Genomic DNA, 16351 nt, shown 5'->3' with positions numbered 1-16351 from the left:
ACGCGACCATGGGGAGAGAGAGAGACACGCAAACTCCAAATAAGCAACAGGCGTCAGGGTCGGCATTGAATCCACGACCTCCTGTACACCACGCGAGGTAGTTAACATCTCCTAGCCACCGTCCCCTTGCACCTGAATATATTGCTTCTCGTTACCGAGACATTTCTTAAATAAAAGGTAGAAACGACGCGGTCACTCTCGGTATATTCTCTCGCCTCGTTTTAAATTAAGAGCGCTATTGTTGTTTGTTTTGTTTGGTTTGCTTGCAACGATCTCAAAATCCAACGGTGCCCTTCCTTCAAACGTCCCCCTACGCGCGGACTGCTGTCGAACAGATCGAGTTGAACGTGCAATCTTGGGATGGTGGAATTGGGGGTTTGCGGGGAGGTAGGGGGGCGCCTGCGAATTGAGGCGGAGGGGGCGAGGGGGCGAGGGGGGTGCATGCGGCAGGGAGTCCACGCTCCCAGCAGCAGCAGCAGCAGCAGCCTCTCTCTGCATCCGCATTTAGCTCTTGGCTCCGCTCTCTCTTCATCGGCCGAGAAAGTGGAGGCAATGGGCGATTAGCGCAGCGGAGCGTGGCACGTCGAGTCTCATCGCGCCGCCGATGGGCACAGAACACGGCGGGGGGGAGGGCGGCGGGGGGGGAGTTCACCGCAAGGGCTCCTTGCGCGGCGATTTGTTGTTGTTGCTGCTGTTGTTGTTGATGTTGTTGTTGTGAGAAGAGCCGCCGGGTTCCTCGTTGCCGCAGCGGTGGCGGCCTCGTCGTGTCCGTGCGAGAGCGTTCGCTCTTCGTGGAAATCCTCCAACGCCACGAAACTCGCCACGTAGCTCACGGGCACCGATCTCTGCAGTCATCCTTGGATACATTTGCAAAATAATGTTAAAAACAAAGCGTTGTTTTGTTGACGGATTGTAACTGGCCTGAAGTCCAGAACTGTGGTGGTAGCGAGGGTTGGTGGGTTATCGCACGAAGAGGAGCCGTACCCTGGCTCGTCAGGACAAGGCCGTAGAGCCAGTGGACTCATCGCCATCTCTTTCCATCCGTACGGAGATGGAGCGTTGCCCCTCACACGCGTGGGTATTCTCCGGGTGCTTCGGTTTCCTCCCACACGTCTAATAAACACAACTCATCATTAATTGGTTGAACACACCTTAAAATAAAATAAAAACAAATGCCGGACCCTATTCAAAAATTATCTCGGATAAATAAGTGATTGTAAATAATCATGGTATTAATAGTGCGATGGGATTGCGTTGTGCGCCTGCTTGCGCGGCACACGTTTCTCTGCACATTCAAACCTTCGCATCACAAAAACAAAACAGAAGGCTCACTTAATGGACTGCCTCTCCGGGTTGCTGCTGATTTTTGTTTTATACCAAAACCCCCCACCACCCCCCACCACCACCACCCATCGTCGCTTCACTCAAGCGCATCCGAGTGTGAAGTCGGCGCTCGCTAATGGGGGAAGCGGCCACGCAGTGGCCCGCGTCAGTGGCCGGGCAAAGCGCGTGCGATGTTGCCGGCGACAACAACAGCAACAACATCAACAACAACAACGCGTGCACCTGCGCACCACGCTCGTATATTGTTTTTTTGCGTTATGAATCAACACGCCCAGGGTACACCTGGTATTTCCAGGCAGTCCTCCAATCCACGTAACAACCCGGATTAATCGTCGCTTTAGCTGCCGAGATGCCAAGAGAATCGGGGGGGGGGGGGGGGTGGTGGAATAATTCGTGGTAATTTGGCGGTGGGTGACACTTTCGAAGCAAGACCTCCCCCAGGGGAGGCGTGGATTTCTCGACTCTGTCGCCGCGGGCTTAGGGAGCTCCCTGGTTCCCCGCGGTCCCCATCGATCGCGAGCGCAGGGAGGGCGCGACTGTGTCCTGGAGACTCCACCTCCAGAGGGCGGCCCCGTTTAGTGCAGCGGCAAGGCAGTAGCAGCCTCCCGAGTTCAAGACGCGGCGATGCCATCGATCGGCGCTCAGAGGGGACGCAAGGTCACTCACCCCGACACAGCCGCGGCAGCCTACGACCAAATGACTCCCAGTGCGCACGATCTGAACCACGACACCTCGCTGATCTCGTCAAGGAGCATGCACCATCACCCTCGCAGCAGCGGCTTTCGGCTGGCCATCCAACTAATAAGGTCACTGCATCGCGCAGGGAACCATTCATCCAAGCATTGGATATATCCTGGCTAATTGTGGTGATTATGGCCTCCTTCATGGAGGTGACCACACGTGCACACCCACGACCCGAGAAAGGGGTCGTGAGACTCGTTGAGGTTCTCCTCGGTCACGATTTGGCTTAAATGTGGACCACGTAAATTCGAGGCGTCGTGTTGGCTGTTGAGGAACACAAGGTGGGCTTGGGCAGGGCCTGTCACCGCGAGAGATGGTGACAGATTGGTTGGAGGCACGGTGGCGAGATGTTATCTCCCTCGCTTGGTATGCAGGAGGTCGTGGGTTCGATCCCGACCCTGACGCCTGTTGTATATTTGGAGTTTGCGTGTCTCTCTCCCCGTGGTCGCGGGGAGTTTTCTCCGGGTCCTCCGATATTTTTCCCCTACGCATTTAGAAACATGCGTTGATAGTATTTGCCTGCTATAAATGTCCATGTTTGTTGAGCTATCATTAGTGGCCAGGTCGCTTCTGAAAAATAGTTAGATAGCTCAGTGGGCTTTACCTGGTAAAATAAAAAAAAAATGTTGTATTTTTTTAAATGAAGTTTTTTGTGTGAAGCTGTTTACACCCTATACACCCGGCAGTGGATTCCTGATGAGCAATAATGACAAGAATGACCTGACTCATGGCAGTGGCCAAACATACCGATGCACTCCCGTCCTGCCACAATCGTCTTGCGAGACAGCAGTGGAGGCTTTCCCGGAAGATGAATAATAATAATTTGTTGTTGAGTAAATTGGCCGGCTGAGTCCTTCTTTTGGTGGTGTTCTGCGCCTCCTTGAAGCGACAGGCAGAGGAGCCGCGCCACCTCGTGGGAGACGCGCGGGGTAGCAGCGGGGACGGCAAATCTCCACGAGACGCACGTGCGACCGCACACATCACCCCCCCCCCCCCCCCCCCCCGGTGAATGCGTCCCGCGAATGTCGTGTCACGGTGGAAGAAGAACGAAGGAGAAGAAGTAAAAGAAGGAGAATTCTAGATTTTAAGTTTTCGTAACTGCAAGGATCCATATTCTTTGGTTCTTTCGGTAAAGTCACGTAGGTGAAAAAATAACATAAAAATAAAAACAAGTAAATTAAATCACGACGTTTCGATTGCAACACAAGCAATCATCATCAGGTGTGACAACCACAGCAAGAAAATGTTTATATTTTTTTGAAAACATTTTTTTGCTGTGGTTGTCACACCTGATGATGATTGCTTGTGTTACAATCGAAACGTCGTGAATCAATTAATGTTTTTTTTCACCTACGTGACTTTACCGAAAGAACCAAAGAATAAGGAAGGACAAGAAGGAGAAGGAGGAGAAGGAAGGAGAAGAAGAAGGACAAAAATATGTATGCCCGAATGTTTGCCGTTGCTTTTTTCCCGAAAGAAATCAAGTGGAGAATGGGCAGAAGAAGAACATCGCGCACGAGCGATGGGGAGAAGAAAACGAACCACGGAGTGGGAGATCGAGAGGAGGAGGCGAGCGAAGCGGAAGGGGAGAAAACAGCGGGGCGATTTCAGAGTCCGGAGACCTCGACTGGGAAATTACAGTCCGACAACAACTATACCGTGTTGTGTTGTTTGAAGAATCGATAGGCCGAACGAAGCACTGTGCAACAGAGTGGCCTAAAAAACCGCCCCACGATCCTCCTTGCGAGCACGAGGAGAGGGCGTCGTGATTGAGGTCGCGCAGAGCGCAGCTGGGACGCAACGAAAAGATTCAAATCGGAAACAGGACACCGATTCCACGTGTAATGCGAGCGTAAACGGGCTCGCTGGATGTGACGTAACAGGTGGGAGGAGTTAGGGTCACGTGGGGAGAGAGAGAGCTTTTAAGGACAGGAACCGGAAGGGCTCGAGGAGAGTGTGAGAGTAGAGAGAGAAGGAGGCCACGCGGGGCAGGAGAAGGAAAGTGGCGTGATCGCCACAGGGTTGGGACTCGACACCGTCGGCCATCGGTGTCCGGGCACAGAGGCGACAGAGAGCCAGCAGCGGGGCTGCATAGTGAGCAGCAGTGGGGCTGCAGATCGGGAAGCAGAGAGGCTGCGTAACGAGCCAGCAGCGGGGCTGCATAGTGGGGCAGCAACGGGGCTGCAGGAGCGACGGCAGCAGTGGGGCTGCCGAGCGGGAGACGGAGGAGACACTGAGCGAGACGCCGTGCGGGCAAGTTGTACGAACCAATAAAGGACAACGGAGACAGACCCAGTGCAAGAGTCCTTTATTACACTGGTGTCAGAAGTGAAACGGCATGTCAAAACAGGCAGTGGCGCTGCCAACGATGGAGGGAGGAATCGACGCGGGAACGAGTGACGGCCCGGGGGTGCAGGAGGTCGCCGCTTCGGTGGATCCGCCCGCGCTGGGGGACGCTGACCAGAGATGGCGACAGATGGCGGCCCAGCTGGAGACTTTAAAGACCGTCTTGGCACTACTGTGCGACCTCGTCACGCTGGCGATAGGTTCGGGGAGGCCCGGGGGTGAACAACAGACCAGGGCCTTGCCTGCGCCGCCAGCGCCCTCCACCACGCGGCACGAGGACGCCATCTTGGGTGTGGCGGGAGAAGAACCGCGGGAAGCCGCCATCTTGCGCCCTCCGTGGCGGGAAGCCGCCATCTTTGACACGTTGCGGTGCGACGCCATCTTGAACATGCCACGCGACGCGCCATCTGCGGAGGACAGCGGAGCGAGGACCCGCAGCCGTCACTTGACGACAGTTAAGGAATTCTCAATTGGCGGGGACTGGAGTGCGTTCGCCTGCCGATTTTTGGCGGTGGTACGCTCCACCAGATGGACTGACGCGGAGGCCCTGGAAGTCCTGCCAACTCTTCTCGACGATTAGTCGGTCAGATTTTTCCGTTCCATCAAGGCCGAGAAGAAGAAGCTGCTGAGAGGGGTTTTTGATGAGATGGCGGATGCGTACGAGCCTCCGGATGACGCTCACCGATGATTCGTTCAGCGCCAGCGGGCACCCGAAGAGTCGCCGGTGGCATACAGGGGTGCTGTTCTGGAATTGGCCATGGCCGCATACCCTGAGACGGAGCCTGACCTATTGGAACCCCTTATTTTGGGCAAAATGCTGGAGCTATCGAGAGACTTGGGGATCCCTATGCCGGTGTGCGGCCATGAGAAGTTGATGTCACGGGCTGCTGCGAAGTGTTTGGATGCCCAGTTTAATCTGCGCCAATGGAAACAGGTGACAGCGTGGACGGGGGGGCCCATCGTTGAAGAGGGTGCCGCGGGTTGGGATCCCAAGAAGGCGGTCTACGTTCCTGACGGGGAGGACCCTCAGGAATTGACGGCCGCCTCTGCGCAGTGGCCTGCCCGGGGAGGACCGGGGCCACGGTCTGCACCGCCGACGCGGGAGCGTCGGGACGGAGGGAGTGCTGTGCGTCGCAACGACGTCGAGTGTTTTCGCTGCGGTCGCAAAGGCCACTTCGCCAGGGATTGTTGGGCCCGTATCCCAGGGCCGCCCTAGCAGGAGGCCTCGACCACGGACGTACCGCGGAAGGACCCTCCAGGACAGGCAAGTCGGTGCGCACCAGACACCCGGCAAGGCTTGGCACCTCATTCATCACCATCGCCGCGCGGTCCGGGTGTCGTTAACAACGGGAGGCCGCCGACTGGCCTATGTCGCTCGGTAACACAGTGGCGCAAATTGGCATGGAGGGTTGTTGCGGCCGCTACTGGTTCGTCCACTGTTCCGGGTTCTATACAAGGGGTCGACGTGCACATTTTGGTAGACTCCGGTGCGTCCGCGACGATTATCTCGGATGTCATTTTCCGTCTGTTGGGCATCCCGCCGGACGCAGTGCGACCGGTTTATGATTCCTGTGTAGCAGCGAACGGGGGAAGTATGGGCATTGTGGGCCAGGTGGACGCCATTATATCCATTGGAGGGGTGTTGGCCTCAGGAACTGTGTTGATTTCGAGGTCCCTTGCGGTTCCGTGTTTGTTGGGGACCGATTTTCTGGCTAAAATGCCCATTCTAATAACGGTTAATCAAAATTGCATTGAACTACCGGGGGGTCGGAAAATTTCATTTTTGCCGTCGCCCTGGGGGCGACCCGCTCCGGTCTGCCAGGTGCAGGCGCTGTCCGAGGTATCTGTTGACATTCCACCTGGTTCACAGATGCTTATCCCTTTGCGATATCGGAAACCGGTTCCTGGTCGGGAGGGAGCGCCTGGGGTTTTGTTATCACCGTCCGCAACCATAACGGGCGGGTCGGCGCTGGTCGGGGCGCAAACTATTATCTGGCCGGACCAGCCGCCGTTGTTGCAGGTGCTGAATGGGAGTACTGAGAATGTTTGCGTACCGGCCAGAACGGTCGTGGCCCATGCCACAACGGCGTTCACGGCCCATGACGATCTGGGCCGCCGGGACGTGGTAGGCGGAGTTTCTGGCCCTACGGGCCAAGATGATCGCTGAGTTGCCGAATTGTGCAGGGAGAATTCATCCCTGACCGGGGAACAGCGATCCGCGCTTCGCGCGCTGTTGTTAAGTTATTCCGATGTGTTTAGCTCGGATGATTTTAACTTGGGACGCACCTCCCTGCTTTCCCATCACATTGACACGGGGGACGCTGCTCCGATTCGCTTGAATTCGCATCGGATGAGCCCGGCGGAGCGAGACCATGTTCGTGGAGCAGTGGAAGACATGCTGGCTGCGGACATAATATCTCCGTCTAACAGCCCATGGGGCGCGCCGGTAGTCTTGGTCAACAAGAAAGACGGCAAATTCCGATTTTGCGTCGATTTTCGCAAATTAAACAAAGTGTCCGTGGTGGATGCGTCCCCCCTGCCGCGTATGGATGATTCCCTCGATGCCTTGTCAGGGGCGAAGTTCTTTTCAACGCTGGATCTCTCTTCAGCATTCTGGCAGCTTCCCTCGATGAGCCCTCGAGGGAAAAGACTGCTTTCCGTACGCCGCAGGGCCTATTTGAATTTAATTGTCTTCCGATGGGGTTGAATGCTGCCCCCGCCACATTTCAGAGGTTGATGGAGCTGGTATTAACGGGGTTGCAGTGGGAGACATGTCTGATATATTTAGACGACATCATCGTCTTTAGCCACACATTTGACGAACATCTACAGAGACTGGAGGCAGTGTTCGCCAGGATGCGCTCCGCCAATCTAAAATTTAAACCTAAGAAATGTCACCTATTGCAACGATCCGTGCGCTATTTGGGACACATAGTCAGTGCCGACGGGGTTGCCACGAACCCGGAGAAGACGGCGTGCGTCCGCAACTGGCCAACCCCGGCCACGGTGGGGGATGTGCGTCGCTTCTTGGGGTTTGCCTCATATTACCGTAGGTTCGTTCCCAACTTTGCAACGATCGCTAGGCCTCTGCACCTCCTTACGGGTAAAGGACGGAAATTCAGTTGGGGACCGCCAGAGGAAGCGGCGTTTAAGGGCCTACGCGATCGTTTGGCGACGGCGCCAACATTGGACTATCCCGATTTCGATCACCCTTTCATTCTGGACACGGACGCGAGTGACACTGGCATTGGGGCCGTTCTGTCGCAGTCCAAAGGCAGTGTGGAACGCGTGGTAGCGTACGGTAGCCGCGTCTTGTCCCCCGCAGAAACCCGCTACTGTGTTACTCGCCGCGAACTTTTGGCCATTGTCTATTTTCTCCGCCAATTTCTGCCGTATCTCTACGACCACAGGATATTCTCCAGGATATTCTCCTATTCTCCTCTCATGCGTCCACAGGATATTCTCCATTTTTTCTCTAGTACGGTCGCGAAAACGTGCCGCCAATGGACGTGCAGTTGGGAACGGGAGCGAGAAGCCCTATTAAGCCTCTCCCCAACTACATTCAGGACGCCGTTCGCCGCGTCGCTGAGGCGCGGGAGGGGGCCCGATTGGCTACTGCCAAGACCCAGGCCCGTAACGAACATTGCGCTCGACGCTCGAGGGGGAAGTGCCCCTGGAAGGTGGGGGACATGGCTTGGCTGCATTGTCCGCAGGTGCGAGCAGGAACCTCCCCTAAATTGCATAAACCATGGCAGGGGCCTGTTAGGCTCACTGAGGTTCCTAACCCGCAGTCCGCGCGCGTTCGGTTCGGATCTCGGCGCTGGTACGTCCATACGTCTCGGTTGAAACCATACGTGGCCCCACGGACGGATGCGTCATCTCCTGATGTTGCCTTGCCGGTGTCTGTTGCTGCCAACGCACCCTTGCCTATGCCTGTTGACCCTGCAAGAGCGCCTGTCGTGCCTTCTACAGACGAACCGGCCGTGACACTGATGGAGGCAGTGGACTCTGCTCTGGGTGGGCCTACCACGGCTGCGGGGACACCTGAACCCGCCGCCCCTCCAAACCCACCACAGACACGATTGCGGGACACCCCGGACTCTGGTCCTTCGGGGGAATGGGACCTTGGCATTGGCGGGCCTCCAATAGCGACAGGCGGTTTTGATCATGTCGCTCCTAAAACCCCGTCGCGTTCTCGGTCTGCAGGGGGGCCGCCGCTCGTCCGGGACGGGCCGGCGACCCGCACGCGTTCTAAATCTCTTTCTTTTCGTTGATTGTTGTTGTTCTTGTTGTTATTGTTATTATCGTTATGTTCTTCGTTGTCCGGTCACGGCTGATGGTTGGAGGTCGCTCGCATTACTTGTTCTGTTTCAGCTGAGGACGGCTGGAATTTTCTCTACGGGGGAGGGTGGTGTAATGCGAGCGTAAACGGGCTCGCTGGATGTGACGTAACAGGTGGGAGGAGTTAGGGTCACGTGGGGAGAGAGAGAGATTTTAAGGACAGGAACCAGAAGGGCTCGAGGAGAGTGTGAGAGTAGAGAGAGAAGGAGGCCACGCGGGGCAGGAGAAGGAAAGTGGCGTGATCGCCACAGGGTTGGGACTCGACACCGTCGGCCATCGGTGTCCGGGCACAGAGGCGACAGAGAGCCAGCAGCGGGGCTGCATAGTGAGCAGCAGTGGGGCTGCAGATCGGGAAGCAGAGAGGCTGCGTAACGAGCCAGCAGCGGGGCTGCATAGTGGGGCAGCAACGGGGCTGCAGGAGCGACGGCAGCAGTGGGGCTGCCGAGCGGGGGACGGAGGAGACACTGAGCGAGACGCCGTGCGGGCAAGTTGTACGAACCAATAAAGGACAACGGAGACAGACCCAGTGCAAGAGTCCTTTATTACACACGCAACCCACTTCGAGCAGTGGTTCTTTAACCTTTACTGCAGCCTTGCACCCCGTGGGGTCTCAATCATATTTAAAAAGTAATAATATTAATACAAACATAGGGCTTGATGAAACACAAAGTAGTTGTGACGTGCCCGTTCTTAATTCGTGTTTTGCTGCTTTCATAATAAACATTTTTGGGTTAGATCGCGTTATTTATGAATGTGTCGTAAAGACAAATAGTTCACTACTTTAGCCCACCGGTGGGCTAAAGTAGTAAACTATTTTGTCTTTTGTCAACGTGACACTTTTTTACTGATTGGCCGTTTCGGGTAGTGGAGGGTTACGACACATTTATAAATAACGCGATCTAACCCAAAATGTTTATTATGAATAATATTGGTCTCGAAAGCCTACGTGTTAAACTTTCGATGCTTTAACTTCTAAAACATATCTGGCCATGTCTCGCTACCCCCAGAAAGGGCATCTCGCACCCCCAGCGAGTGCGTGCACCCCCAGGTTGAGAAGAACCACTCATTCTCTTAGGTTTTTTCAGTAAATTCACGTAGGTAAAATAATCAAATTAAAAATTACTAAAAGTAATAATATAAATAAAATACTAAATCAAAATAATAAATAAATTACTTTTAGTTATTTTTTCTTTAATTTTTTTACCTACGTGACTTTACCGAAAAAACCTAAGAGTATGAATTCTTGCAATCACGAAAGCTTCAAATCTAGAAAAACCACTCACTCCGAGTAGTCTTCGCGAGTTTCAGGACCCTGCAGTATAAAGCGTTACCCCCCAGGCTGACCAACTTACACGAACAACTTTACAACTTACGCCTCCCCCCTTCCCTGGCCCTTGTCCCACAATTCCTTCCTTGATTTGTCATCTCCCTTCTGTTGCACCACATGCGGGCATTCGCGAACCACGGCGCGAGTTGCCCTTCTATTTATGATACTCACCGCATCTCTGCGCCGTGCAGATTGAAAACTATTTTCATGAGACACCTGCTGTTATGTGTTTAGTTTGTTGTACCCCCCCCCGCGCACCTCCGACTAGCACGGTTGGCTACGTACGGTGCAAAAGAAGTCCAACATAGATATTTCAACGGAAGAGGAAGGCCCACTCCACCCTGTCCAGAAGCCTCGTCTCCATCGAGGGTGAGGCCGTAGGCGGTGGGACTGCCCTTGCGGTAAGCTCTGAAGACGGCGAGGATGAGGAGGCTTCCCCGCCAGGTGGCGTAACTAACCCAGGTTTGGAAGATACAAACAAAACATCACTGGTGTCCCCACGAGAGCAGTACATGCCCCCATCCCCTTGGTCTGTAGAAGGGTCGTTGGCCCAAAACGTCAGGCCACCACAGTACAGTATAGAGCAGGAGGCTGTGGACGCACACGGTCTCCGGCGTGCCAGGCGGACTGCTTTGTCACCTGCCACGTGCTGGGGGAGGGTGTCTCATGGCGCTGTGGCTACACCGTGGGCTGACGGCCACTCACACAATACAAATATACTTAACATTGACAAACATTTTTTTTTCTTGAATATCTGGCGCTCTAACTGTATGGCAGTTACGTGTAATAGCATTCGCTAAATGCATAGTACAGTATATATATAGATTGTAAAGCGTCGTTAACGATTACATTTTGAATCATTACTATGCTCCAATCAACACTTGACCGGCGTGGTGAAGTATGGCCTAACAAAACACCCACGACCCGCACGGTGTGTGTGGGGGGGGGGGGGGGGGGCTCGTCCAGCAAAACACCCACGACTTGCACGGTGTGTGTGGGGGGGGGGGGGGGCTCGTCCAGCAAAACACCCACGACTTGCACGGTGTGGGGGGGGGGGGGGCTCGTCCAGCAGTGAATGCACGAATGAGCTCCAAACGTGTGGACACGTTCGGCTGTGTTGCACGACCTTTTGGAACGGTCTTGCTGGGTTTCCAGTCACGAGTTTGAGACCATGACCTGCTCGCACGACATGAATGGATGCATACAAAAACGAATACAATCTCAGTTGCAGTCGCTGCATCCCAAATTAATTTGCTTAACACAATTATGGATGGGGAATAATTTTGGTGAAGTGGCTATCATTTTAATCTTGACTTAAACCTTTCGTGACTGCAGTAATTCATATTCTTGGGTCTTTCGGTAACGTCACGTAGATAGATTCAAATAAACAAATGATAGCTATATAGCTGTCATTTGTTTCATCCGTCCCGTCAATTTCCCATTCCGTTTTGACTTGAAAAATATCGGATATTCTCATAACCCCCAAAAAACAGATGATTGAGAACTCAGTAACCCGTACATGATCTCCATTCACCTCCACGGAGATATATTATTATTATAATTATCACGGCACCGCTTTCTTACGATCCTACCCACGCCACGGAGAGACAGGGCGAGGATCGTGGCAGTGCGCGTGTCACGCACGCGCACAACGCGGAGTGTCGAATGTATCAGTGTGCCCCCCACCCCACTTCCCATAACCAGCGCTCGCAGCTCCTCACCCTCCCATGTGTTAACCACCACCCCGCACCCACCCACCCACCCCCACATCTAGCACCCCCCTCCCCCCGCGTGTTTATTTCAAGCCGAGAACGGCCAACCTTGTGAAATCACAGTCACGAGCGGGCTCTGTAATTACGGATGCGCACGACCTGTAACGCCGATGCGGCGTTGTTTATTGTTGGAGTCGCGGCGTAGATCGTGCGTCTCAGACGCAAATAGAGACGAAGGCAAAGTGTCGTCGTGCCAGTAGTCGGTGTCTTGTTCACTACATCTCCACGAGAGTCGATTGGCATTCAAAAAAAATCTATTCAATTGTCTCGCACCAATCTTGCTGCGCTGGGACATCTGCTCAGCCACTAGAAATCGTCAGCGAGCCGACACTGCCGCACACGTGCAGGCAGCTGTACACGCGCGTGGACGCACGCCCCCGCTGCAGCCCGCGAGCTCTGCGCATCACGGGTCGTCATCACGAGCAGCAGCAGCAGGAGCAGCAGGAGGAGCAGGAGGAGGAGGCGAGGGGTGAGAGTCCGTGGTGACGCGGGGCTTGTATAAAAGCCGCGACGCCACGAGAGTGCTCCAGCTACCGCAGAGGCTGCCAACCACGACTCTGCCCCTCCTGCTCCAGCTACTCCCCTCCCAGCCCCCGCCCCCCCCCACACCTTTATCTATCCATCGCTCCCCTCCCATTCCCTCCTCTCGCTCCGTCCGATCTCTCGCCGGAGCTCGGAGACTCTGTCCGAGGTCCATGCGCTCCTGGGGGGGTGCCTCTCTGCGCGTCCTCGTCAGCCGCAGACCCCAAGAGCTCCCCGGGCTGACTCGCCCAGAGGGCTCCGCTCGCTGAGGCTCGGCTCGCCTCCCCCCCCCCCCCCCGTCCATCTCAAAACCCACGGTCATCCTCAACCCGGCGGACACCATGAACGTCTCCGATTTTCTGGACATCGCCGTGCTCTCGGCCGCTCTCGCGAACTCGTCCAGCGCGGCGGACGGCAACGGCACCGCGGTGCGACTGGGCGCCACTCTGTGCTGCTTAGAGAACGCGACGGCGGGCGGGCAGGTGCCGCCAGCCGGGGGAGACGGGAGCGGTCCCCTCGGCCCCCTCGCAGACGCGGGCCGCCTCTACATGTTCCGCCTGACCCAGATCGCCGTGATGTGCGTGCTGTCGCTGACGGTGGTGTTCGGCGTCTTCTTCATCGGGTGCAACCTGCTCGTCAAGTCGGAGGGCATGGTCAACCTCCTCGTGCGGGAGCGCCGCCACTCCAAGGACGTGGAGGCGGTCATCGTGAGGACTTAACCCGCCCGGGGGGGGTCGTTTGGCCGCAGGAGGTGGAGCATGACACGAGGTGTGTGGGTTGGGGGGGGTACGTACGTGGAGCCCCCCCACCCTCTCCCCCTGACCCCCCTCGCCCCCCCCCCCCTTCTTGAGTGCGGCTGAGCAGCAGGTGGTTGCGCAATCTCGTCTCGCAGTGCCGCCGAGCAGAAGGAGCGATCGTCCTCGTGAAGAGCGCGACTCGACACGGAAGAAGCGAGGATGTGTGTCCACGGTGCCGAGCAGAGCGCGCCTGGCACGTGAAGATCTAAGCGCGACAACGGCTGTCGCGACAACGGCTGTCGCGACTAACAGGTGTCGCGACAGCGCGAGACTCGAGCGATCGCGCGCGTGTGCGCGTGGGGCTGGAGGCGCTGTGCATTCCAAACTCGCCTTAGCGGATGGAGTTAAACGGTTTATGGCCCCCTTATCTGCGTTATGCGTAAAATGCGACGTGTCAAGTGCTCGTCGGAGTTTCGTGTGTCCGCGGATGCGCGGATGCGTGTGTGTGTGTGCGCGCAGTGGTTAGAGCACTGCGCTGCGAACCCGACTACCCGCGTTCGATTCCCATTCACAAACCAAGAACAGTGGGGAATATTTAAACCGGTCATGGGCCTCCCCAAGGTCGACTGAAGATTGAATAATGAGTACCTAGTGCGGTGTATAAATATCAGCACTCATGAGACAAAGGGGGTAGGGCGTGGTGCTGGCCCACCCACCCCTCGTGTGCCGTGCCGGCCCTTCATAGGTGCTCGCTAACAGCACTTGCCCTCCCTACACGGGGGGGGGGGGGAATCTTCGTCTTCGTCTCGTGCGCGCGCGGTACGGACGCGCGTTGCGCATGCGCATGATGGATATGCTTTTTGACGTCGTGAGTGGTTTCGTAACGATCTCGCAAAGGAGCGAATAAAATTGTGCGTGGAGAAACTTCTCTGTAATCGCTTTGATTGCCGCTCGGCTCGTGACCCACGCGGCCACGCGGTTGACTGCGAGCGAGCGAGCGTGCGCGGCGCGCCCTGTCTCGTGCACACCTCGTGCGATGCGCGCACTCACGACAAAGACAACGATCCCCCTCTCCCCTCCCCCCTATAGCCTGTAACAGATTGTTGGGGCGATGTGCCAGCGCGCAACACGCCTCGGCGGGCAGGGCGCCCGCAGGGTGAAGAAAATGCGTCCATCAGGTTGGTGCGAAGGGAGTGGGTCTGCTTGTGCGTCTTCGCAGAGAACTTCGTTATCCCACATCCACGCGCGGATTTATGCACGTTGGACTTCTTTCGCACCGTACGTGACCAACCGTGCTGACCGAAGGTTCGATAGCAAAATCATCATCATCATTATTAACTCGTCTTACCGCTCTTGTTACGAAGAGAAACCCCCCTCCGTTTATGGTTCCACTGAGCGCCTCACCACCTCAGTGAGCCAGAGCCTCTGTCTCGAGATGAAGACGAGGAAAGCGGCAGCTCCCGCGTGTGCAACCATTCGGGCAATCGATCCACTGCCGGATGAGTTCCTCCCCACGACGTGCAGATCGAAGGGGGCGGGCGGTGATATTTGACCATACCTCACCTAACCTGGCAGCACGCGGCCTCTCTAAAGGCGAACGCGTGCGAGCGTGCACGTGGGAGCATATACGTACAGTGCAATCTATGGGGTTTCGCTGCAACGGCCATCTGCTGTGGTCACCGAGTAGCCACGAGGCCCTACAGCATCTGGTATTCCCGTCGTACACAAGAGCAACGCAGCACTGTGTCACTACTGGCGGTATCCCGCGAGAGAGACGCGTACTTAGTTACGCCCAAGTATCCGGAGGGTGATTATTCACGCTCTGTCGCAGCGATTACTCGTGCGTGGTTCACCATCGCGAGAGGAATGCCCGGCTCTGACCTTCATGCCCGCTTCTTCATGGTTTCGCGTCTACTCAGAGCCACGGTGGGGAAGGGGGGCTAGTGGAAGGGGGGCTCGTGGAAGGGGGGTGGTGGAAGCGGGTCCCTGCCGAAGACAGGCGACGTGGCCACCCGGCAACAACCGCTGCGACGCGGCGACCGAGTCGAGCTTCTGAGTGACACCTGGCAGAGAGGGGCGGGCGGGGCGCATTGGAGGAAGGGGGAACGATTGGAACCGCCTCCTCTCTCTCACCTTCTCTGCCCCCCTCCGCACCCCCCACCAAATCCCACGCATCGCCCGCCCCCCCCATCTCCCCCACAGCCACCACCCCAACACGGCTGTCTCTTGGAAACGGCGACCAAAATAGCGCTTCGAGCTAACGCGTGAGAATACAGCTCATTAGGCACGCGCCCTCGGCGTGTGTACGCGTGTGCGCACGCATGTGCGCACGCGTGTGTGCACGTGTGTGGGCTGTACTTGCATGCTGAATGTACGCGTGTTACGCGTGTGCAAGTGCGTACGTGTGTGCACGCGAGCGTGTGTGCGCGTGGGTCCGAGCTGCACGTGCGTGTGATTGTAGCGGGTGTGTGCGCGTGCACGCGTGTGTGCGCGCGTGCTCACGCGGGCGAATACAATTGCGCGTGGAGCGGTAGTGCAATGGTTAGCGACCCGACTTCAATTTCCGCTCACGGCCAACACCAGTGACGAAAATCTGAACCATTACTGGGCCTCCCCTAGGTCGACTCAGCCTCAAATGAGTACCTGGTAGCGTGAATAAACATCATCACTAGGGAGACAAAGGCGGCCGGGCGTGGTGCTGGTCAAGCACCCCCTCGTGTGCCGTGCCGGCCTTCATAGATGCTCGCTAGCAGCACTTGCCCCAATAGCCAGGCGGTCAGATGGCGCTAAATTCCAACCCCTCCCGCCACCCCCAAGGTCTGCGTTCATCTAAAGATGAAGGTGTTATCGGCCACTTAGAGTGCTCCTCCGATTTCAATTACCGATTTGCCATTTGGAAGCTCATGAAGTTCGCAAGTTTATTCCGACGAGGGTCAATTGCCGAAAACATTTCACCTCTTGTTCAGGAGGATTCGATTAATTCCGCTCCCGCGCTGCTTATCCGATCAGTGGTTTACAATAACCGACGCGTGACGGAAAAAACGGTTTCAAAATCACACAACGGATCAGCATAACCCGGCACCTCTGAACATGAACGGTGCTCTCCGTCTCATCTTTAATTCCCAGCGCATCTCAACCATGCGCGAAGGGGGGGGGGGGGGTGGGGGCGGAACTCGGAGCCCTAAGGTGTGCACCTAACAAGATAAGAGCCGCTTATCGTT

The 16351-nt window shown here is 56.1% G+C and overlaps 1 protein-coding gene across 1 annotated transcript; it reads left to right on the top strand.

The window, feature by feature from the left end:
* The first annotated feature begins 12366 nt into the window (after positions 1-12366).
* LOC133344483 (protein reprimo-like) lies at positions 12367-14082 on the top strand. The gene has a single exon (XM_061554458.1). It carries the CDS (start codon positions 12735-12737, stop codon positions 13110-13112), a length of 378 nt encoding a protein of 125 aa, XP_061410442.1. The 5' UTR covers positions 12367-12734; the 3' UTR covers positions 13113-14082.
* The last annotated feature ends 2269 nt before the right edge of the window (positions 14083-16351 follow it).

Source organism: Lethenteron reissneri, chromosome 20, assembly GCF_015708825.2.
Source record: "Lethenteron reissneri isolate LAM-NWPU_2019-01 chromosome 20, ASM1570882v1, whole genome shotgun sequence".
Classification (NCBI taxonomy): Eukaryota; Metazoa; Chordata; class Hyperoartia; order Petromyzontiformes; family Petromyzontidae; genus Lethenteron; species Lethenteron reissneri.
Note: the sequence above shows the minus strand (reverse complement) of the source record. Positions and strands in the feature narration are given on the sequence as shown.